We start from the raw sequence: 22,988 nt of genomic DNA on the forward strand, positions 1-22,988 counted from the left end.
AAGTTCAAGGTGAGCTGTATGAGATCCTGTCTCCAGAACACAAACATAAACAAACAAATAAACAAACAGGCAAAAGTGTCCACTGAATTTATCAAGGAAGGCCAGCGTGCGGTTGGGTCAGGAAGAGTGTAAAATCCGGCTCCAAGAGTGCACCAGGACCTTGCTTTTCCTCTACTATCACTGCTACCATCTGCCTGGGGGCTTTTAGCGACCTGAGTAGAGGAATCTGTAAATAAGCAATTGGTTTCACTTGTGAACAGCAAGGTGACTCTAAAATGGTTGCGTTTTCTGTTCGAGAGCGGGCAGCTGGGCAGAGGGGAGGTGTTCCTACACAATGGGTTAGCTTTGCGCCTCTAGAGCATGGTCCACAGTAGCTGCTAGACTGGCGCGGGGCGATCCACCTCCAAATCCTCTTGAACCAACTCTGAATTTCAAGGCTCTCCAAGTCTAGTCATACAGGCTGTCCCGCCCTTTCCTCTGGGTGGGACAGCATTAACTGTGAGTGGCCGCGGGAGGCCTCCCTGTGGCTCCGCGCCCTCAGCAGCCCTCTGGCTTTGAGGGAAGGCCAGGTGACACACCTCCTTTAGGCCGAGGCAGCACGGGCACGAGAGACTGAAAGTCTTCAGGGGCGCGCAGCAAGGGGTGCACCCCTGCGGTTCAGACCGGCCTGCCGAGAGATCAGGGCAGGCCAGTCGCCTCTGAGCTTCGCGGGGAGGGGGATGAGCTCCGGCCCGCCGCAGAGGCGTTCCGAAGGGGTCGCCAGCTTCTGACTTCCCGTTGGAAGACCCTGCCCGGGAGCCCGCGGCCGAAGGCGACGCACAGCTGGCGCACAACAAAGAGCGGGGTCCAGGGCGCGCTGCCGCCCCCGGGAGGTTTTGGAACTTCTGAGCGGCTAGGGCGGGGCTTCGGGGCGCCGCAGCCAATCACCGGGGAGCCAGGGCGCCGGGGGCGGGGCCTGGTGCCGGCGGCGGCTGCGGCCAGGCTGGGTCCGAGCATCCCGCGGCTTCGGACCCGCCCGGCCCGGACATGGCGAGCGTCCGGGCCTCTCCGCGAGGCGCGCTGTTGCTTCTGCTGGCCGCGGCGGGGGTGGCGGAGGCGGCGGGGGGCCTGGTCCCGGGCAGCGCGGGTGAGTAGCCGCCGGGGCCACGGTTGGGGTGGTCCCGAGCGAGCGCCTCAGCGCTCCAAGATGGCGCGGGGCCGGGGGCGGGGTGCGCGTGCCCCCAGACCCGCGGCCGACGAGGACCCTCGCGGGTTCTGGGCGTCGTGCGGGGCCGAGACCGAGGCCGCTCCCCGCCCTCGCCTTCTCTGCCCTGAAGGTCTTCCGACGCCAGGGTTGGTGACCTGGGTTCGAGGCCTTGCTCCCTCACCTCCCAGACAGGGACCCCATGCCCTGCCCGGGTCCCTGTCAGAAATCAGGGAGGTGCCTGGGCTCCGGATGACCCTGCCTGGCGGGCGGGACTGGTAGGTGCACGTCCCTTACAGCCGCCCAGCCAGTTGTCACTTGTTAATTTGACTGACTTGGCCTGGATGGCGGTGACCGTTGACGGGCTCCACAAGCCTGCCTGTTGGGTGCACTGTCGGTCTGAGACCCGGCTGGTTGAGTCGGCAGCTCAGCTTGGGGCGGGCGTGCTGGAGGAGAGAGGTGTGTTCTTAGGCTGCCTTAAAGCAGTTACACCAGAGATGGACAGGAAGCCTGACAGCTTCTGATTGTCCTTCCTGCAGTGCAGGTCAGCTTTCAGGCTTGACACAACTTGTGCTTCCCAGAGACCTCAGGCTGATAGGTGGCATAAGACAGGAGCTCTAAGCAGTTTGAATTCAGTCAGCCATGTTCAGAGTAGAGATGTGGGCAGGGTGCATGTGCACAGAGGAAGGGTGACACCCTCCTAGAAGAAGAGAAAAACCGAGTGTCTACCAATGTTAGCCATCAAAAGATGATTGGGATTTGTATGACAAAAATATGTTGCTTACAGAGTGAGGTACTTTAAAAACACTCAGTCTCTGCGAGGACTTTAAGAAAGCCTGTAATATTAAAATTAAGTTTTGGTTGTTGTGTTTTTTAAAGGTAGTCATTTGAAGAAGGGAAGGCTTGTGTCAGGGACCTGGGATTAGTTAACTAATTAACTTATTATTCAGCTTCCCTCTCTGTGTTCTAGTTAGCCCAAAGATATCGATAGCATACTAATTGTCCCCTCTTATCCCACTGTTGTAGATCCTTCAGAAAAACTTCAAGTTACTTAGCCTTAATTCTTGTACATTTTAATATTCACATTCTTAAATGTAGTATCAGCACTTCTCAACCTGTGGGACGTGACCCCACCGGGGTTCTAACAGTCCTTTCACAGGGGTGGCCTGAGGCCATCAAAAACTACAGATACATTATAATTCATAACAGTAGCAAAATTAAAGTTATCAAGTAGCAACTAAAATAATTTTATGATTGGGGTCACCATAACATGGACTATATTGAAGTTCATTAGGAAGGTTGAGAACCGTTGTTCTGGATTTTACTGTGAGGATTAATTGAGGTCTCCATGTGTAGCATTCACCAGCGCAGACACCAAAATGGCAGCTCTTGAATGTCTGGACAAGCCAGGTGAAGTGGTTTACACCTGTAATTCCTGGAAGGGTAAGGTAGGGATATTGCCACAAGACCCAGGCCAGCCTGGGTCACAGCGTGATACCCTATCTCAAATAATAAAAAAACAAAAAATGAAAAGCAGAAAAGGAAAGACAAAAGAATTAAATGTTAAAAATGAATGTGTGTGAATGAAACACACTCCAGTGTTACAGCCCATTTCACAAGCTCACAATAAAAGGACCAAGGGGTCCTTTGACAAACACACTTACTTGCTGAGCACCTGGAGAACAACTGCTAGATGTTTCTTTTTGGTGATTTCAGTGTTATATAACTGAATATGCTGAAAATAACTGAATCAATCAATATACTTTAAAAGGATGAACTTCAAAACATGTGATTTATGTCTCAATAAAATAACTGTGTGAAGAAAAAAATTGTTTACAATTTAACTTTATAACAGTTTGATACACACTGTGCTAGGTATTTCCAGTAGCCCTTCCATCTCTAAGACATCCGTGGCTTCCGGTAGTTTGTAATTCCTCATAAAGGAGAGAGTCCAAGTTTGATTGTAAATTGAGCCTCATTCCTTGTACTAAATTCTGGGAAGCATATAGTGTGGGTTTCTTATGTGAAGGACGTTGGATAATATAATGGACAAAAGCTTCCACTGTGGGTCTGAAGCAGAAATTGAGAGCACAATTAATAAATTGTGTTTCAGTGAAGGCTTGGTTTGTAGTCCTGTTCAGATGGTCTCATTTTCCCTCTCATTATCCCCATCCAAGATGGTCTCCTCTGGTACAAAGCTTTCCGGTCACTGACCCCTCCTGCAGTATCTGCCCCGACTGTCCTGTTTGGGTGAAGGTTGGAGTGCTGTGGCTTGCTCAATGGTTAGCTCATTGGATGGTGGGACGAGAGCCCAGCTGCAGGCCCAGGGTCTGTGTCTTAGGGCACCTGAGTGCTTCTGTTTCTGTTTAAGGTGTTTTGTAAAAATACAAGAAAGAAAGACGGGTAATGTTAAGGGCCAAGTTTGAAGGAGTTGACATTTGAGGGATTATGTAATAGCCTAGAATCCCGAAAAAGAATGTAATGAATTTTAAGTTAGAAAAAGGAAACGCCTATCTGGAGGAAAGTAATAAAAAAGCAGATTTTCTTCCCACTGACTATCTTGGCCCATGATCTAGGAAGAGTCACGGCTAGTGACACACCAGACCTGACAGTTTATCCTGGTATACTGTCAGGAGTTTCTCTCTTGTACCCATAGGCTTAAGCGTCTTTTATTATTCTTCCTTTTCACTTTTTTTTTTCTCCCTAAGACAGGGTTTCTCTGTGTAGCCTTGGCCGTCCTGGATTCCCTTTGTAGACCAGGCTGGCCTAAAGCTCACAGCTATCCCCCTGCCTCTGCCTCCCTGAGTGCTGGGATCACAGGTGTGCGCCACTGTGCCTGGCTTTGCTTTTCACCATTTAACATGCTTAGAAGAAAGTAAAAAGATGTCAAGGAGACAGGTTTTATTTATTGAAAGGCACGACAGATTGGATGGGGGATTGTTGTTCAGGAAACGCTGGCTGGTTACTAGATGTCAGGCCCTGCTGTACATGCAGATGGTGCCTTTAACAGCTTACTCCTAGGAGAGGGGAAATAGATAATAAATGGATAAAATGGTATTGGGTATAGGGCTGGTGTGGAGAAACTAAACCACATGGTAACAGAACTGTGTGAGGGAGAGTATTTCTTTCTGCAGAGCTGCCAAGAACAGCCTCTTGGAGAAGGTGAAGTTTAGAGTGACGAGCGGAGGCAGTGAAGGTGCTCTGAGTGGCGGCTGGCAATCAGGGAGACATAAGGACCACGAAAGCCTCTGTGGTTGGACAAAGTGAGCCCAAGTGCAGGCTGGAGCTAGAAGCTGCGGAGCTTTGCTGGAACTGCTCGGTTTTATTCCGTGTAAGGGGCATGTGGCTTGATTTATATCTTAACCAGAGCCATCTCTCTAGCCCTACTGATTTATATTCAAGATCGAACTTGCTGAAACATAAAATAAATGAAAACAAAACGCATTATATATAAAAGAGTAAAGGGTAACTAGAAAGCCATTACAGCATTTCAAGCAGAAGCTGGGTGTGGTGGCACACACCTTTAATCTCAGCACTAGGGAAGTAGACACTGGTGGATATCTGTCAGTTCGAGGCCAGCCTGATGATCTACATAGTTCCAGGACAGCCAGGGCTACACAGGGAGACCCTTTCTCAAAAACAACACAACAGAACAATAACAGTAGAACCCTAGTATTTCAAACAAGATAATGGTGACTTGGGAAAGTAGCTGTGGACGTAGAAGAAAAGAGATTTAATGTATTTTGTTGATGGATTGATATGTGAAACAAGAAAGGAAAGAATTATGGGTTACTCATTGCTTTGTTTAGTTTTGCTTGTTGTTGTTGTTTTTTTTTTTTAAATCATAAATGGCTTGGTAAAAGTGATGCCTTTTACTAAGGTAGAAAAGATGGGGAAGCCGTATTGAGGAAAGTTAGGAGGTTAGGCAGGGGCAGAGTCAAAAGTTTCATTTTGGGGGATGAGGTTGTAGCTCAGTGGTAGAGCATTTAGAATGAACAAGACCTGAGTTCAGTCCCTAGCACTGGAAAAAGGGGGAGGGGCAGAGTTAGGGGAAAAAGAAAAGTTCAATCTTTGTATATGTTTAAGATGGATATCAGGAGTAACTGACTGCACCAAGTCTTTGTTAAGCTGCTAAATAGTGCCAGAAACTATAGCCCAAGTTACAAAGTGGTATGCAAAAATGGACATGTTCATTATTTTTGTTGGGTTTACAGTTTAGTGGGAAATTCAGACTCTTAACATTACCATAAATCCAAGCACAGTGGCGTGTGCTGTAACACCAGCAGTAAGGAGGTAGAGTGGTGAAGGCAAGCATGTTTGAGACCAGCCTGAGCTACTTAATGACGCTCAGTCTTAAAGAAAAACGCACACATCACCAAGAATTATGGAATGTGTACACTGATAATAGATGGTTTAATTAGTACATATTTATTTATAGTCCAAGTCTAAAGACTGTATTTGAGGAAAAACTGATTTCATCAAGCACGTAGTACATGACATGGCAAATGCTGCAAAATTTGGAGATAACATGAAGATTGCCAAGAGTCAGACATGGTAGTACATGCCTGTAATTCCAGCACTCAGTCGGCAGGGGTAGGAGAACTGCAAGTTTGAAGCCCAGCTGGGCATATAGCAAATTCCAAGCCCTACTGGCTTTTTGTGGGAGGAACCACCTCAAAAGCAAGAGGGTGGGGGTGGCACACAACAGACAACACAGGCACCTGAATTCAGACCTCTAGTGCTCACACAAAAAATCATGCAGCAGCACCCGTCTGTGGCTCCAGCACTGGGTTCTGGGTGTGTGTATGAAGAAGCAGGTCCCTGAAAGTCACTGATATGGTTCAGGCTCAATGAGAGACTATCTCAAAAAAAGAAGAAGATGAGGAGGAGGAGGGATGAGTGGGGAGAAGAGAGGGAAGAAGGAGAAGAAAGGGATGACCGAGAAAGACTCCAGACATCAGTCTCTGACCCCCACCCACATGTGCATCCAGATGTGAACACAATCATATAAATGAATTTTTTAAAAAGCCAAATGTAATGGCATACACCTGAATACTAACACTTGGAAGATGAAGGCAGGAAGATCAGGAATTTAAAAGTCATTCTTTTCTATATAGTGAGTTGGAGGTTAGCATGACCTATATCTGACCCTGTGTCAAAAAGATTCATATATGTATTTCTAACCAAGAAATATTCATTGGGAACTAAACTTCATACCATTAGGTCCCTTGCTTATAATGGGAGCCTTGGAGAATGAGGAAGGGTATCATCCAAGAAGCTGACAACTGGTGTCTAGAAGAATCATCGTAAGAATCCCCTTAGTTGTTTGATGATGAGTATCTGGGTTGAGGTGCTTCTGATGCCAAGGACCAGAAACAAGACAGCTGACTGAGATCGGAGGCACTTCTGTAGCCTCTAAGTGGAAATTGCATGCACCAGGCGTGGCACATTTCAGCACACTCTACCTTCCAGAGGGCTAAGGAAAGCAGGAAATTGCCAAGAAGTATGATTCCACTGGGAAGTCCTTCCTGCTCACTGCTGTTCTGCACATGTCTTAATGCTTCATCTCTGCTCCTCCAGTTTTTCTGCTCCATCAGCATCCCTAGCTTCAAGCTATCATCAGTGGCTGCTTACCTTTTGAGTGACTCCAATATACATATTAAAAAAAAATCAAGCTGCTTACTAAATTGTGAGTGCATCACTGTAATATGGCACTGGGGTGAAGTGAGAAAAGTGTCCTTCCTGTACTTCCTTTTCTGTTAAAAGGACATTATATAGGGGTGGAGGGATGGCTCAGTGGTTAAGGTCATTTGCTGTTCTCCCACAGGGTCTGAATTCTGTTCTCAGTATCCACAATAAGCATCTCAAAACCTCCTGTAACTCCAGCTCCAGGGGATCTGACACCCACTTCTGGCCACATGTATATAGCATATACATACAGACATGCACATAATAAGAAATAAAAATAAGCCTTGAAAAAAAGTCTAGAGGGATGGCTCAGCAGCTAATACTGCTGGCTGCTCTTCCAGAAGTCATGCTCACAGCCATCACCTGCACTCCAGCCCCAGGCGATCAGACTCCCCTTTCTGGTGTCACTGCCCGAACGAGGTACACAGACATACCAGCTGACGAAACACCATACACGTTAAACATAGAAAGTTTAAAGACATTATCTAACAGGCTATATCAGCGGGGCTTGTTCAGCTGAGCAGTATATCAGAAGCTTACAGTCAGGCTCCCATACCGAAAGAACTCACGGGAAATAACTGGAGAAGAGCCAGGGATTGAAGGTTCCACTTCTGCCACTTTGATTTAAGCAGAAAATCAACAACCAGATTAGAGAAGAAAGGCTTACTGTGGGTCCAGGCGGCCATGTTCACCTTCCCTGCTGAAGTCTGAGGAAGGGAGACTCAGGAGAATATATGGAAGGCCTAGACATGAGCAGCAGGAAATGGGCAGCTGATTAAGAGAGACGTTGCCTGTCTCTAAAGACAAGGAAAGAGCTTTAGCATGGACGTTATATTGGTTAGAACCAAGTGAGATCATTGCCATGCTGACAAGCCGTGGGGGCGATCGAAATGGAGAAACAAAGTGTGTGCCTGCCTGTATGTATGTGTAGACAGATGAGGCCGTGTGTGCTTGGCTTATGGTTAAGCATTTACTTTTGGCTTTTCCTTGGCTGATAAAATATATACATAAATGCATAGACTTGCATATTTTATGTCTTTGTTTTGGGGAGACTAGAGGAGATTTTTTTAAATTTTTATTTCTTTAATTTTTTTTTTTTTTTTTTAAGGCAGTCTTGCTTTGTAGCCAGGCTTGTCTTCAATTCATAATGACCTACCTCCCTGAGCCTCCTGGGTATTAAGATTTCAGGCCTACAGCACAGTGCCCAGTTTTTATGTTTTTAAAGAAAGAAGTGTGACAGTTTGCATAACTGTATTTATAAGTTAAAGTTAAGTTGTCATTTAAGCATTCTTAGTGATTATCACTTTCTTCTTCTTCTTTTTAATCTTTATGCTCCTTTATTGAAGCACGATTCCTGGCATATATAGCTTCGTATTTACTAAGCAGAGTCCTGTGCAAAAATTACACAATATCCATCTAGACAGATTTTGGTTACACTTTGCCTATCGATGAAGTAGTTCCACTTATAAAGTTTTATTACATCAAAAAGGTTTGAATTTGACCAGGCTGTCCATTACTCCTCTCTGAAAAAGTGGCATTTTGACAACATGGCTTCTCCTTTGGCGTGTTTTAAATTGTGGTTATTTAAGGGACATGCATGTGGTTTAAGGTGACACTTTTAAAATAAAATTCTCTCATAAAGATGATGAGTCCTGCCATTCAATGGGAGAGTCAGCAGAATCTGTAGGGTTTTCTTTGGATTTGACATTCTCTGTTGTAACTTTATTTTTTAAATTTTTATTTTAATTTTTCTGTTTTCACTGGAATGAAAAAGATGCTCATTTTAAATGTTAATTTGTACAAGTTGCTCTGTTACAGTAAAACCTGTGTGTACACAAAGGACCTGATGCTTTTCTCTGAGAACAGATGCTCAATATGACCTTCCAAGTTTGACCTGCATAATGACATCATGTCAAACTTTGTCTCCCTAACTTGTTTTATTATTATTATTATTATTATTATTATTATTATTATTATTATTATTACTTTCGAAGTTGACTTAAAAGACAAACTTTATCATAAAAGCTTTCACATACTAAAAATAAGTTTCTCTTTCTAAATTTTGTCTTTTTATTTTTAACTTTAGTATTGGCCCAGATTTTTCCTCTCAATAGTGTTGGGTAGATATGAATATATTTATTTACATAAATGTTTTGTTTTAATAGTCCTTTGTGATATATTTATTAGAGGACCTATTTTCTTTATCAAAGAAAACAGGAATGGCATTGCAATGACAAAACTGAATTGCAGCTTTGGGAAGGCTTCTGTGGCAAAATCCCTTTTAACTTCAAAAAGCCTGTGATTCTGGGGGGGTCATTTTTAGATTACAGTGTGTATGCGCTTCCTTAGATGCTCGCCTGCCCTAGCAATTGCATTTTCCTAGTGCGGCTGGGGCGTGTGCACTCTGCTCACTTGGCTCTGGTTTGCACGTGGTCTCCAGTGGCAGCCAGGCCTGGGTGCTTCAGATTATTGGATAATTCTGCCCTAATATTCCTAGGCTACACCAATTCCTTCTCGAAACCAGCAAGCATGGGCTTTAGCAGTTCCCTTTTGGTTTTCATTAATTTTATAATCAGAGTCTCAGACTGAGCCTCAAGATGACATCTGTATCTCTTCAATAAGGTTAATCTGATGCTTTTTATTCTCATGTCAATATCAGGTTTTATTTTTAACTCTTCTGTCCTTGTCCAGTTCCATTTTATGACAATGAGCAGAGTTTAAACTACAACAAATTAGGTGAACAAATAGGCAAATTAGAGTCAAATTCTAAAACAAAACTTTTCTGGACTAGCTTGCCTTGTAGAAGGCACTAGGCACTGCATGGTTTGTTTTTGTTTTTGTTTGCTTGCTTTTTTTGTTTTGTTTTGTTTTGTTTTTGTCATGCCCCATTTATAGCTGACTGATGACCCAGTTAATCTACTTTAATTATTCTAAAACAGATAAAGACCTCTAATTACTACTTTAATTGCATTCAGATTTTTCATATCCTTTGTGATGGGATATGAATTGAGTATGTGTGTACATTTATTTCTTGGAAAGGATGTAGTGCTAAAGACTGTGTTTAAAAGTAGGAAAAATGCACACTGCTGCAGTAATGCCTGCTGTTCAGAATCAGTGGGCAGTGTGATGGGACGGCGGCTCCCAGGCCTGCTGTGGAAATGTGCTACTACAGAGGACTGCTCGGATGAGGGAGGGGTCAGTACTGGGGGACTTCAGGCTGCGCTCTTTCATCCTATTTGTCAGAAGTACCAGAAAAAAGCTTTGGGAAAGCTAGAAGGAAATATGCCAGGATGTCAACAGAAGTTGTGGTAGGACAGTTGGAGTAGAAATTATTTTCCTTTTCATCTTTATTTTTCAAATTTCGTGGTTTCTTCTCTCTATATATATATACACATATATATGTATGTATATATATGTGTGTGTGTATGTAATACATATATACATGTATACATACATATATATACATACATATACATATATATGTATATGTTAGCTTTGTATCAACAAAAAAATACATCTGTCACCTCAAAAGGATAAGTGGTAGTTTATTCTGAAGCCAGTTATAAGTGGCCATAGCGCAGGAACAGATTTAGGTTACCCCAAATTCCATGTACCAATGTTGTAACAATTTGATGAAGTTTTTATAGAAAGAGAACAAAGAAAGTCATAAATCAAGGCACTTTCAAACACATTGGTGGGCACATTAAGTAGCTGGTTGAGCAAAATGGAGTAACTTCTGCAGGCCTCAGATGCTTTCTGCTGGGATTTTAACCTTTTGGTTGGTGAAAACTATGATTTTGTTAAATTAATACATTCCAAAAAGTCAATGTGTTTAGGGTGCTAAAGATAGCCCAAGATAGATTGTAATTAGGCTCTGGACCTGCAATACTCCAGCCTCTCCACTGTCATTGACATTAAACTATTGATCAGCCTTGCATAAGGTCATTTGAAGGTACAGTTTCTTTCTGGAAACTTCTCATTTGGGAGTTACTCAATAATAAATTTGACCTTCATTATTAAATGTAAAATGAGAGGGGGCTTCTGTATTTGTATTTTAAATAAAACTTTCAGTTTCTGTCAGAGTTTTAATTAGAGAACATTTCGTGACCCTCTTTTAAATAGACCTTTGCTTCAAGAAACTTTTTTTTTTTTTTCAAAAATTCCTAGGCCTAAATCAGACTCCTGTCTGCTTGGTTGTTTTCTTTTCATTAAGCCCATGTTTATTGGAACCATATGTTACTCTGAGTTATCTTTGGTCCAGATCAGCTGCATTTGCTGCCCTCACATGACCTTTGTGTTAGAGGGTAGAAGAAAGTGCCAACTTCCAGAGCACAGTCGATCAGTCATGGGGCCTTCCTTCCAGCAGGGCTGCAGAGAGCCTGGCTTTGGAGCTGTGGTGGTGTGGGGGTGTATCACATAGCTGCTGTGATCAGATCTATAGTGTGTGTGTGTGTGAGACATAGCTGCTGTGTGGGGGTCTCAGAAATGCTTGGCAGCTCCTAGAGTTAGAGTGCTGTTCAGGGCCCTAATCACCCTTAGAATGCTGGGATTGCAGCTCTGCACCATCCTCAGGCTGGATCAAATCTCTAGGTCAGACACTGAGAACTCACAGAAGCTAGTCTCTCCTGAAAATGAGCTGTCCAGTAACAGCACAGACCCTGCTGTTGCTCTGTGAAGAAACACAGAGCAACTCTGTGCTGCATTTCGGCCTTCTAAATAAAATCTAAGAAGATTTCTGTCTTACTCTTTTATTCATTTCTCCTCCAATACTAATCCTATTTTCAATGTAAAAACCAGTTTTTATCTCTCTTATGTACAAGAATGGAACATTTTATGTGAATGTACAATTATGTTGTAGATTTACTGTATATGCACCTACGTCTAGGTTTATACATATTAGAGCCATTGTACCAAATGTAGTTGTGTCAGATGTAACACTTTCAACTCCTCGTCTCTGACTTTGCAGTCCTGGATGGCCCCATCAGCTTAGCAATATCTTCTGTGTGTATTCCTTTGTGCTCATTTCCTCTAATTTGGTATTTCTCAAACTGGCATTCTGAGATGCTAGTACATGTCCTGAAAAGTGTTCTGTGTGCTTGGACATCTCTGTGGTAGATCCCTCATTAGCTGATTAACAACACATATCAATGTTTAAATGTCTTCCTAAAGGCCTGCAATAAAGACACCTGGCTGGGGCTGTTGAGATGGCGTGATTTGTAAGTGGTGCTGGCTGCCAAGTCTGAGGATTTGAGTTCAATCCCCAGGGCCCACACGGTAGGAGAGAATCCACTCCCACTACTCAGATTGCCCTCTGATCTCTACACCGGTACTGTGGCCTGTAGACAGACACACATCCACACCCACACACCCTCACCCCCGCCACACACACACCAAAAAAATGAACAAGCAAAGCAAAGCAAATAAAAAATTAATTTAAAAAAATCCCAGCACTCAAGGAGGCAGAGGCAGGAGGATCTCTGTGAGTTCAAGGGCAGCCTGATCTACAAGTTGAGTCCAGGACAGCCAAGGCTACCCAGAGAAACCCTGTCTCAAAACAAAAAGAAGGAAAAGAGGAAGAAGAGGAGGAGGAGGAGGAGTAAACAGAGGGGGAGGATAAGGAAAGAAAGCACTTGCACAAGCCTGAGGACTGGCGTTCAGATCCCCACACCCGCCCACATAATGTTTGCCAGTTCCAGCTTCATTAGGTGGAGGCAGGGGATCCTCAGAGCAAACTGGCTAGCAAGGTTCATTGTGTCAGCAATCTGGGGGTTGTATCAATAAATAGGATGGAAGAGCAATTGTAGATGATTCTGATATCAGCCTTTCGCCTCCGTACACATTACACCATAGCCACACGAAACCACACATGCTCTTGCAGATATACACACACACGCACGCACACATACACACGCATTCCTGGAAAACTTAAAAAGAAGCCTGTTTAAACATAACTTCACAAAACATGGCTGTATTCCCCTCCTTTCTCAATTCTTAAAGGCGCCAGCTCAGAGCTTGACAGTTTCAGTTCAAGCCCACAGTAAGACACATCCCAATCCTATTATCATACCTACTGTGTTTCACCCGAACAGGTCGATGCTGTCACCTCTGTCTTCATCTACTTCTGTCTTTAATTCCTTTCCTGGACACTTAGAAACTGTGTCTCATAAAAGGCATTGAACTCTCCACCCACAAGGTAACTTAAAAGCCAAATGAAGCCTGGCATCTCCCCCTTCACTCTGTGTCTGTCTCTTTCCCTCCCTTTAACTTAGGCATGTTAGTCACTCAAGGGCCACCTGTCTCCCTGATCCACTTCACTCCCTTCAAGCCTGAAGTCACAGAGATAAGCCATCGTCCTAAACCTGCAGGGACAGCCAAACCTTGCAGGACACAGCACTCTTCCTGTGCCTCCTGGAGCAGAAGGAATCATTGTATAGGAACCAGATGGGTCCCCTCCGGCTTATGACAGCTCTAACAAGTTCTTAGGACCCTGTTTGTGAAAACTGAGACAGAGGTCATCCAGACCACACCTTAGCCGGGGCTGCTTAATTATATAAACCTCTTGCCCACTACTTCAGTTCCTTCTCTATTTAAAATGGAAGTGACCTATCAGTGCCCTAAAGACAAACTTAGGGTCCCTGGACCCATTGTTTGTTTTTTAAGCACACTTGTTAGACCTCTGGTTTTTACTTTTAGTCATCTCTTTGATTGGTGTGTTAAGTAAGATAGGTAGCCAAGCCTAACCAGTTGGTGCTGCCAGAACCTGAACATTTTGTCCCTAAAATTCTGGTTATGCTACCACAGGACTGTAACTTACCTGAAGTTAAAGAGTACAAGTCTTTGTTCACTGTAGTATTCCTATCTGCAAGCACAGTACCCCCTCTTGAGCCCATACCCCCATTCCTCTTTCTGCTTGACCTCCAGTTGGATATACTACAATCCAGTTCTGCCGTGACCACCCCGAGTCTGCTTGGCCCCTGCTGGCTAAAGTGCACAACTTCACCAAGATTGCCTTCCGCACATGTCAACCTTACTTCAGGTTCTCTGAGTGCAGTGGAGCCTTTCCTGGCTCATGGTGGCCTTAACTGCGGAGTTGAAGACGCTGGACAGTCAGTCACCAGAGTCCCCCTAGCCAGGAGCTTTTGAGTATGTTGTCTCATGCCCAAGAATAAGAATCATTGACAAGGATTGACCAGCGCAAACAATCAGAGCAAAGATCACAAGAAAAAACTCCTGGGAGTGAGAAGGGCCTGCTGGGGGAGCGCGGCATGCCATCCTGTCCGGGATCTTTCGTGGAGTCTGTGGAGGGGGTTGGGTAGCGGGTAAGTTGATCATGTTTGAAGGCGTGGGGACTATGCCATCAAGGATTCCACAGGCCCAGCCAGTAACTTACTCGGGAAGGGTCCACGTGCTGCAACTAGCTCCGGATCCCTCCCTGTGCTCTCCCTCACTGCTTAAGGAAGCTAGCTCCTGTCTCACTAGGTTGTACGCCATGTGTGGGTAGGTGCCTGTGGAGGCCAGAAGAGGCTGTCAGATCCCCTAGAGCTACAGTTAGAGGCAGTTTTGAGCTGCCTCACGTAGGTGCTGAGAATTGAACTTGAAATTGGAAAAGTAGCAAGCCCTCTTAACCACTGAGCTCTGTCTCTCCAGCCCCAGCTCACAGACTTTTGATCTGAGTACAGAGCCAATGTTCCCATGACCATTAGTAGCTCACTAGAACAACTCAGAGCTCAGGGAAGCAGTATACTTCAAATTACTCTTTGCAGAGTAGCTCCAGGAAGAGTACAAGCTTAGTGTACAGCTGCTGTCTGTATAAAGGATCAGAGCCTGGAGGACCAGCCAAGTAAAACTCACGGACCCAGGTCCGGAGGCAACACAGAGCTTTCTGTCCTTCTCGGGGAATCTGTGTGTGTGTGCGCGCATGTGTACAGTTTAGTTTTGAAACGGTCTCACTGTGTAGCACTGTCTGGCCAGGGTTTGTAAGACCTGGGGTCTCACAGCTCAGGAGTTCAAGATCACACCCTTCCCAGAAACTCCCCCAGACCAAGACTCGTTGCAAAAGCAAGAGGTTTATTAACCATTGCGCAATAGGGTCACCCCTGCCGGTCAGCAAAGAGTGGCACCGGGAGACAAAGGCCTTTAGGTTTTTAAAAGAAAAATTGCGGGAGATTTGAAGTTGCAGTCTTGGCAATCTAGGATTGGACGAGGAAGCTATAAAGTAAGATAATTGGTTAGTCTTAGGTGCTCAAGCTTGGCCAGTCCTGCCAAGTGTGGATGCAGCTGCAATTGAAGGTGGGGGTGGTTAGCTCATCCTTGAAGATTAGGGGCTACAGACTTTTGGCTGAAGGTCAAAAGCTTCTCAGAAGAAGTCTAGGTTTGTTGCTAAGAAATGCTATCTCAAAGACAGGAGTTTTTCTTTTTGCTGAGTGAAGGTCATTGCTTGCTTGCCTTTTTTTTCTATCTGTCCTCATAGATAGGGTCACATTTTTCCATTCTCTGGAAAGGTACTAAGAGGCTTTAGCTGAACCTGAACCTAAAACTCAAAACTATAGGCTTTAGAAGACATATAGGTTACAAAGTTAGTCTAACCCTTTCAGGTTCACTATGTAGGCCAGGATGGCCTTGTATTTAGATGCCTCTGTTGGGCTTAAAGGCATGTCCACCAGACCCAGCAGAATCAATGTACATTTACATATATAAAATTTCCCTAGCTTATCGGTGAAATCGCCAGCCAGGTAAGCTTCACTGAGCTTCTGTGTCAGTTTCCTTGTCTAGGATTAAGTGAATTATTGTCAAATGGTTAAATTCAATTTGTGTTCCCCTCCCACCACCAAAGATTGAGAGGCCAAGTTGATAAATCTCTCAAATCCCCAACCCCCTGGTTACAGTGCTAGTCCTTTAGGCCTGGCTAGCCCTGTCCTGAAGCCATCCAGTTGGCTTACTTCATATCACAGCAAAGACACTCCTGTGGTAGAGGAAATCCCAAGGACCTGCAGCCTCCCCTCTCAAGAGCTAGAACAAAAGCCACTGAGATTCTTCACTGTACAGCCTAATCCTGGGAAGAGGATGTGTGTGTACCTTCTTGAGATGAGCTTTGCCCTCGCTGGTCCACACTGATAACAGTGACTTTGAGATTCCTAAATACTGTGATCATTGTGAATTCCACATCATATGACAGCAGCTTCTAGCACATGCTGCCTTCTAGAAACATGTTACTTCTTTGGTTTCTTGGTCACTGTTCCAGCAGGCAGAACAAGCTCTTTCTCTAAAAGGAATAAGAAATAGTTTATTCTGCACAAAACATGAGTGACCATGGCCCAGAAACATGGATTCTGGTTACCTAGATGACATGGTCCATTGTGGAAAAACTTCTGTAGTCAGACAGCAGAAGAAAGTAATAAATCAATAGTTTTTAGAGTTACCAGATCTGTGGGTGGGTTGCTCTCTACTCTAGGCTCCAGCTGCTATTTGGTTACACTCTTAATTTGGGGGCTAGTGGAAGCTGGTTAATGATATCCTGAGTTGATACGTTCCAGAGATTTTACCTGATAGTTGAAAGGATACCTTGTCTGGTACAGAGGTGGTTGATAAATGGCTCTTACTAAAGACAGCTCAAGATGATTAGGTCTACCGCAATCAGGAAGCCCATTCAGGAAGTCTGGAGAATATACAACTAAAAGTGTTTTTTTTTTTTTTTTTTTTTTTTTTTCAGGGAATTTGTGTTCACAGTTCTTTCTCCTAGTTTCTCCCCATATGTTGACTACTCTCCTTCACTTCACACATGCAAAATAAATAAAGAAGCAAGTGAATAAACGAAAAGGAATTATCTGGGATGTTCAGTAGGTGGCTTTTTTTTTTTTTTCTGAGGCAGGGTCTCATGTAGCCCAGACTGGCCTTGGATTCCTAATCTTTCTGCTTTTTCACCCCAAATCTAGGATCACAGATACAGGCTACCACACCCAGCCAACAGGTGGCTTTCTAAGCAAATTTGTTTTCTTTTTCAGCCTTCTATCTGTCTTCTATCTCTGGGCACCTGCCATTGCTTGGGTGTCACTTAGTGATTGACCCTCTTGCTGTATTTCAGCCACATTTCTTTATGTATCTCAGGTGTTGCTGTTCATCGGGGTTTGGTGCTGTATTTACGTTCCAGCAGAAACTCCCCATAGATAACGCTGTATCTCTTTACACCCTTTATACTCATGCCTTGGCATTTGGCTCTTTAGGCTGGGCTCTGAGATGTACTCCAAGTTTTGACTTTGGACTTTACCAGTATTTCCATCTGAATGTCCTATAGAAATCTCAAATCCAACAAGTCCTGACAAAATTCATCATTTTAAAAACAAGTTAGCTTTCTGTTATAGTTAATAAAATATTGTCCATAGAATAATCTTTTTATCATAAAACAGTTTATCTACATTGATAATATGACTAGATAAAGGTACTAAATAGTTTTCATGAGAATCTGTTACCCATCTGCAGCACATACTTGTCTGGTTCTGAAGAAAGTCCAACTGCCCCGTCTTTGACAAAAGACAATGTAGTTTAGCAGTCATAATCCACAACCCCAATGCTAATTCTAGACAGCTTCCTGTCTAAATAATATGAGTATTGTCTGTTTTATAGTATTTAAAGAAATTATGGATGAAAATCATCAAAAAGTATGGAATGTGTCACGAATTTGCGTGTCATACTTGCTCAGGGGCCATGCCAATCTCTGTATTTTAGTATATGTGCTCCTGAAGTGAGCACTCATAGAATAATCTATAGACTAAAAAATATAATATATAACTCACTCTTAGTATAAAATGTAGGAAGTACACATTAAATAGTAACTTTTTATGTTATGACACTTTTTATTATATGAAAGTCTTTCCTATTAGTTTCTTTAGAGTAAAGACCCTGTATCCAAACTTAGCACCTTAGTTGTAATAGATTCTCATTGAAGCTGGAGTTAAAATGAATAATGACAACAGATGTGTCAGTACACATCTCAGGAACAGCCTCTAACACAGCACGTTGGAGGCTCAGTCGGGAGGACACAGGGTGTGAGGCCTGTGTTACATATTAGGAGGGCCTTCCTCAGAAACAGAAAACAACAAAGAACCGTCTGTTAACAGTGAGACGTCACGCCTCCTTTTCTCCTAGGTGCTGTGTGTTGTAGTCACTCAAAGGATAACCAGATGTGCCGTGACGTGTGTGAACAGGTAAGCTTGGGGGTAATTGTGAACACAGTCAGATGAGTAATTTCTAAATTTGTTTTTGCAAAAGTCTGCTGTATAACAGCCTACACACGGTTTACGCCACAAATAATGTGTTAACTGACATGAAGCACTATAAAGAGACACAATATCATAACCCGAAAAATAAAGGAAACTATCAGGCCAACCCGGACCAAGGGCTGTCACTTGAAACAATAGCCTGTACTCTTTGGACATTTCAGATATATTAAAAATATCACTGCTAAAATGCAAAGAAAGGCCAAAAATGATTCCACATGAAATTAACTGATAAAACTTGGCAGCCATATACAATGAGTATTCCTGGAATGAAAAAGAAGTTTCTTAACAAAAATTGGTGAGGTGAATTGGCGAAATTTGATTATGGCCTGAATATGAACTGATAGTGTCCTGTTAGTGCTGTGACCCTGAACTTGGTCATTGAACTGTGGTTAGCTGTGTGACAGTTCTCATTCTAAAAGGATTATGTTAAATTTAATTGGGGTATTTTTGTCTGGGTTTGGTTTTGTTTGGGGTTTCTAACTGACAGTGTCTCGTGTATCTCAGCTTGGGATTACAGTTGTACACTACCACACCAAATTTATGCAGTGCTGGGACTAGAACCCAAGATTTTCACCATGCTAGGCAAGCGTTCTATCAATTGAGCTATATCTGAAGCCCATGCTAGGGTGTAGGACCAAATAATCCCACTGTCTCTAATGAGCCCTAAAATAATCAATTCTGAGAGTCAAAGCAAATGTGAAGTGTTGATAACTGATAGACCTCTTGGACACCATGGATTCACTATTTTACTTTTAAATGTTTTTATAGTTTGAATTTTTCTAGTTGAGTATGCAAATTCTACTGAAGCAATCCCTCTTCGAAAGGCCCTAGCTTCCTCTTATTATAGGGCTGCTTTTAGCCTTAGAATTTGAGAGGTACTGTGCTCAGTACTATTCAAATTTTTATAGTAATAGACTGAAGATGATGTCATCTTTGTTTTATAGGTAAAGAAATTGAGATATAAAAAAGTAAAAAAACGTATTGAAATTTCCATACCAGTGAACGGAAGAATAGGTACGGAGCACTCAACATCACTGTAACCTTTCCTTAGCCACCGAGATTCAACCCCGATAGAAGGCCAGGCTGTCCCGTCACTCAGAGCCACTATTCTGGCTTGTCAGGTGTGTGTGTGTGTGTGTGTGTGTGTGTGTGTGTGTGTGTGTGTGTGTGTATGCACGCTCGCGCCTTACAGGCTGTGGTTTGAGCAGCCCAACAATGGCTGTCTCCTGACAGAAAGGCCAAGGAGCCAGTAGTTGTTCACTCTGTGAGACTGGGAGCTCAGTAGCCCCAGTCTGGTATTGGAGCCAGGGAAGTCTGAGAGAGCTGTCAGTTTCCTGCCCACATTGGAGTCCTGTGGAAGTAGATTTTAGCCCCAGTGAAGGAGTGGCTCAGGAGAGATGAACTCAGCAGGGAGAGTGAGGGAAGGCACCCCTCCGTCTTCCATGTCCTTGTATGTGTGGTGCACCAAAGGTATGGCCCAGATTGAGGGTGGATCTTCTGGCCACAAGTGATCCTGGTTTAGGGTCAAATCATGAAACTAGAAAAGCACCCATACGTGCTCCCAGATGCTTGGGTTGCAGTTACTTCCAAATGTAGTCAAGGTGAAAAACAAGATTTAGCCTTCACATACCTAAACTGTGACTACAGAGCCTGGGACTTCAAGTTTTTGTTTTACTTAATTATTGACTCAAATTCACTATGCACTAGGTATGGCCTCCTTTCTCTTCCCAGAGGCTGGAGTTACAGGCCTGTACCACCACATTGAGTGTGATTTTCCCCATTGTGTGTGTGTGATTACAGGTATGCGCCCCCATGCCCGCTTCTGTATTTATTTGACTTACATTTAAATTGAGTGGCCAGATTTGATTTACATCTGCAGAGGCTTGATTGGACTGTAAGGTTCTTTGCCTGCTTTGTTTGGCAAGTCTTCCTCACGAATGATAACAGGTCTGGCTGTCCCTTTTGGTTAGTCTAACAGCACTGCTGACAGTTGCCTAAGTGCACTGACCCGCTAGACATTGCAAAATGCTGATACTCTAGTTCCTGTTACTTTTTAATTAGAGCAGCAAGTTATGGGGACAAGTGCTACTGCACACACTTAACTGGAAAGAAATCTTCCTCCTTGTCCTTACCATTTACAGCCTTAACTTTGCAGGTGACTGTGAAGGTCTCTGTGTGACATAAGGATTTGTATTTTACTGAGATACCAAGCTGTAATTGTACTAGTGAAATTCCGATGTGAGTGGGTCACTTAGTCACCCAACCTGAAAGTGAACCTTGCAAGCCCTCAGCGTGTGCCTCCAGAGATGGCTGTCTCTATTTCAGGGCACTTTCTGAAGTTCGGTGTTTAGCAAATTTCACCTCACTAATAGCAAGGGTAAAATAAACATGGCCTGTTTTGAAATTACCGCCAGTTGATGAAAACAACTTGTAAACAGTTAGAATTGTTATCTTTTTTCCTTTTCTCTTTCCTTCTCTCTGAGTCTTTTATTCCTACCCCCAATAGAGTGTTAGATTCCCAACTTATTATAGATTGAACTTCCTTGTTGCTTCCCAAATAATGGTATAAGAATGTTACCTCAGAAACTGGCACTCTGGAGGCCAATGCAGGAGGCTCCTGAATCCATCCAGCCTAGGCTAGGTAGTGAGAGCAAGTGTGACAAATCTTCCCACAGCCTGGAGCAGGCCCCTCAGACCATCCTTTTGCAGAGTCAAGCACTCCAGGAAACCCACACATCCAGAGGATGACACTTTCACCCTTAGAAAACGTCTCAAAGGGTTTTGCCCTTTTCTTCTTTTTGTCAAATAGATTTTCTCCTCAAAAAGTGAATCCCGGCTGAAACATCTTTTGCAGAGAGCCCCAGATTATTGCCCAGAGACGATGGTGAGTTGCCGCGAAGCTCTGCATGCGTGAAGTCATCGGAGTTACTCTTACATTTACTAAACTTCTTAGTGGGGTTGGAATGTGTGATCAGAATAAAATTTTAAACATAACCTTTAAAAAATCTTCTTACAAATTGCTAACTAGATTAGTGTCTTTCACTTTTTATCTTCTATTTTAGGGCCTAGGTATAGAAATAGTATTAAATATAAAATTTTTCCAGTCTTCACATTTCACTGAAGTGTTTCATCTAGAATTTAGAATCTTATCACTGATTTGACTAATTTCATGAAGCTATAATAACTAAATCTTACATTTATTTGGATTTGGAAGGTTGAATTTGAGATAAGGGAAAGTATGTGGCTTATTTCTAACTCTCCATTTTTGGGCACACTGTTATTGATACTCTGAGGTCTGAATCAGGAAGAAAGCACATTAGATCTAGTGGCATCTATTGTGTGGAAGTGGGGAGAGGCTGATGATGGTCAGTCAGTCCTGACTTCTTTTCCTTAAGCTGCTCAGCAGACTCTGTGCGCTTGGAAAAGGTAACTTTATTTTATTTTATGTGTGGGTATTTTACCTGCATATATGTGCATAGCCCTGGAACTAGAGTTATAGACAGTTGTGATCTGTGGTGTAGGTGCTGGGATTGAACCCAGGTCCTCTAGAGGAGCAGTCAGTGTTCCCAACTGCTGAGCCATCTCTCCAGCCCCCAGAAAAGGTAACTTTAATAAATAACCCGAGCACCCTGGCTCATTCTCAGTGCTAACGAGAAAAGAGAAGAATATGCAGTAGTCCTCATTCTTGGAGTCAATTTCGGTTTACATGTGTGTGTGTGTACACACAGCCAGGGCACTGAGGCTAGAATGTATGCAAGTGCTTCTCTCATTCCTCCATCAGGGTCTAAGGGGCCTGGGCATGGCAACACCATCCCTTACCTACTGAACTATCACACTGGCCCAGCTTTTATTATGATTTTTCATATGGCTTAGCCTTAGGACATTGACTATAGGCTGCCAGCCCTAACCCGTCTCTGTGGAAATCGCCATGTATAAACCTGGTTATGTGAGTAAAGCATTTGGTCATTACGATTTCAGGTTGAAGTTTGGAGCTGCATGAATTCCTCTTTGCCAGGTAAGCACGCTTACCTTATGAATGTAAAATCCACACCATAGTTCTAAACCTGGTTTGTAGAAAGGGTTTTAAGAATGATTTACTTGTTGCATGGTATGAGTGTGTGTGTCTGTGTACATGGGAGTGAGCACATGTCCGGCTTTCCGTTGGTGCTCAGGACTGCGTGTTGAGCGGGTCTCCTTGCTGTTTGTTGCTCACTGGCTGTGAGGGTCAGCCTCCATCTTGCCGCAGGAGTGCCTGGGCTGTGGTGTGCACTCCTTGCTTCTCCCCTCCTTACAGGGGTCCAGACATCAGCAGGCTTCCAAGGAAGCGCTGTGACTGTTCAGGGACTTTAGCCTCTCTTTGGCTTTAGCACCCATAGTTTCAAATAAACCCATAGTTTAGTCTCATCCTGTCAGTCCTGTGCATTATTTTTTTTTTAATGGCAGAGTCTCATTAAGTAATTTTGGCTGGACTGGCCTGGAACTCTCCATGTAGAACAAACAGACTGGCTTCAGGCTCATAGAGATCCAAGTGCCTCTGCCTCTGCCTCTGCCTCTGCCATGCTGGGATTAAAAGTGTGTGCTATCATGCTCAGCCCTAACTGTAACTCTTACCTCCACTTTTGCTGTTCTCCTGAAACTAGTCTTTGAAGGATCACCAGGACCTCTTGATTTCTAGACCTGTCAGGTTTTCCCAATGTTTGTGTTCTCTGATGTTGCTGTAACATGTGAGCTTAGCAACTACTCCCTCCCTCTAATTTCACCCTGGCTTTAACCTTCGCTCTGTCCCCTGCTCCTCTTTTGTAGTTGTTCTGATATGCAGAAGTCTTCCCACCCCTCCCATA

General features: G+C 43.7%; 1 protein-coding gene and 1 pseudogene across 1 annotated transcript in view; one reads left to right on the forward strand and one right to left on the reverse strand.

Moving 5' to 3' along the window:
- Positions 1-1,026: 1,026 nt before the first annotated feature.
- Positions 1,027-22,988, forward strand: part of Reck (reversion inducing cysteine rich protein with kazal motifs) — a 69,778-nt gene continuing 47,816 nt past the window's right edge. The window contains exons 1-4 of the mRNA XM_055597675.1: positions 1,027-1,126; positions 18,014-18,072; positions 20,957-21,031; positions 22,126-22,162. Of these exons, the coding sequence (XP_055453650.1) occupies positions 1,027-1,126; positions 18,014-18,072; positions 20,957-21,031; positions 22,126-22,162 (271 nt within the window). The remainder of the gene's footprint in view (positions 1,127-18,013; positions 18,073-20,956; positions 21,032-22,125; positions 22,163-22,988) is intronic.
- On the reverse strand, positions 17,523-17,617 carry LOC129669438 (U6 spliceosomal RNA; annotated as a pseudogene).

The sequence above is a fragment of the Psammomys obesus genome, unplaced genomic scaffold (genome assembly GCF_907164565.1).
Source record: "Psammomys obesus unplaced genomic scaffold, mPsaObe1.curated_primary_1811, whole genome shotgun sequence".
Taxonomy (NCBI): domain Eukaryota; kingdom Metazoa; phylum Chordata; class Mammalia; order Rodentia; family Muridae; genus Psammomys; species Psammomys obesus.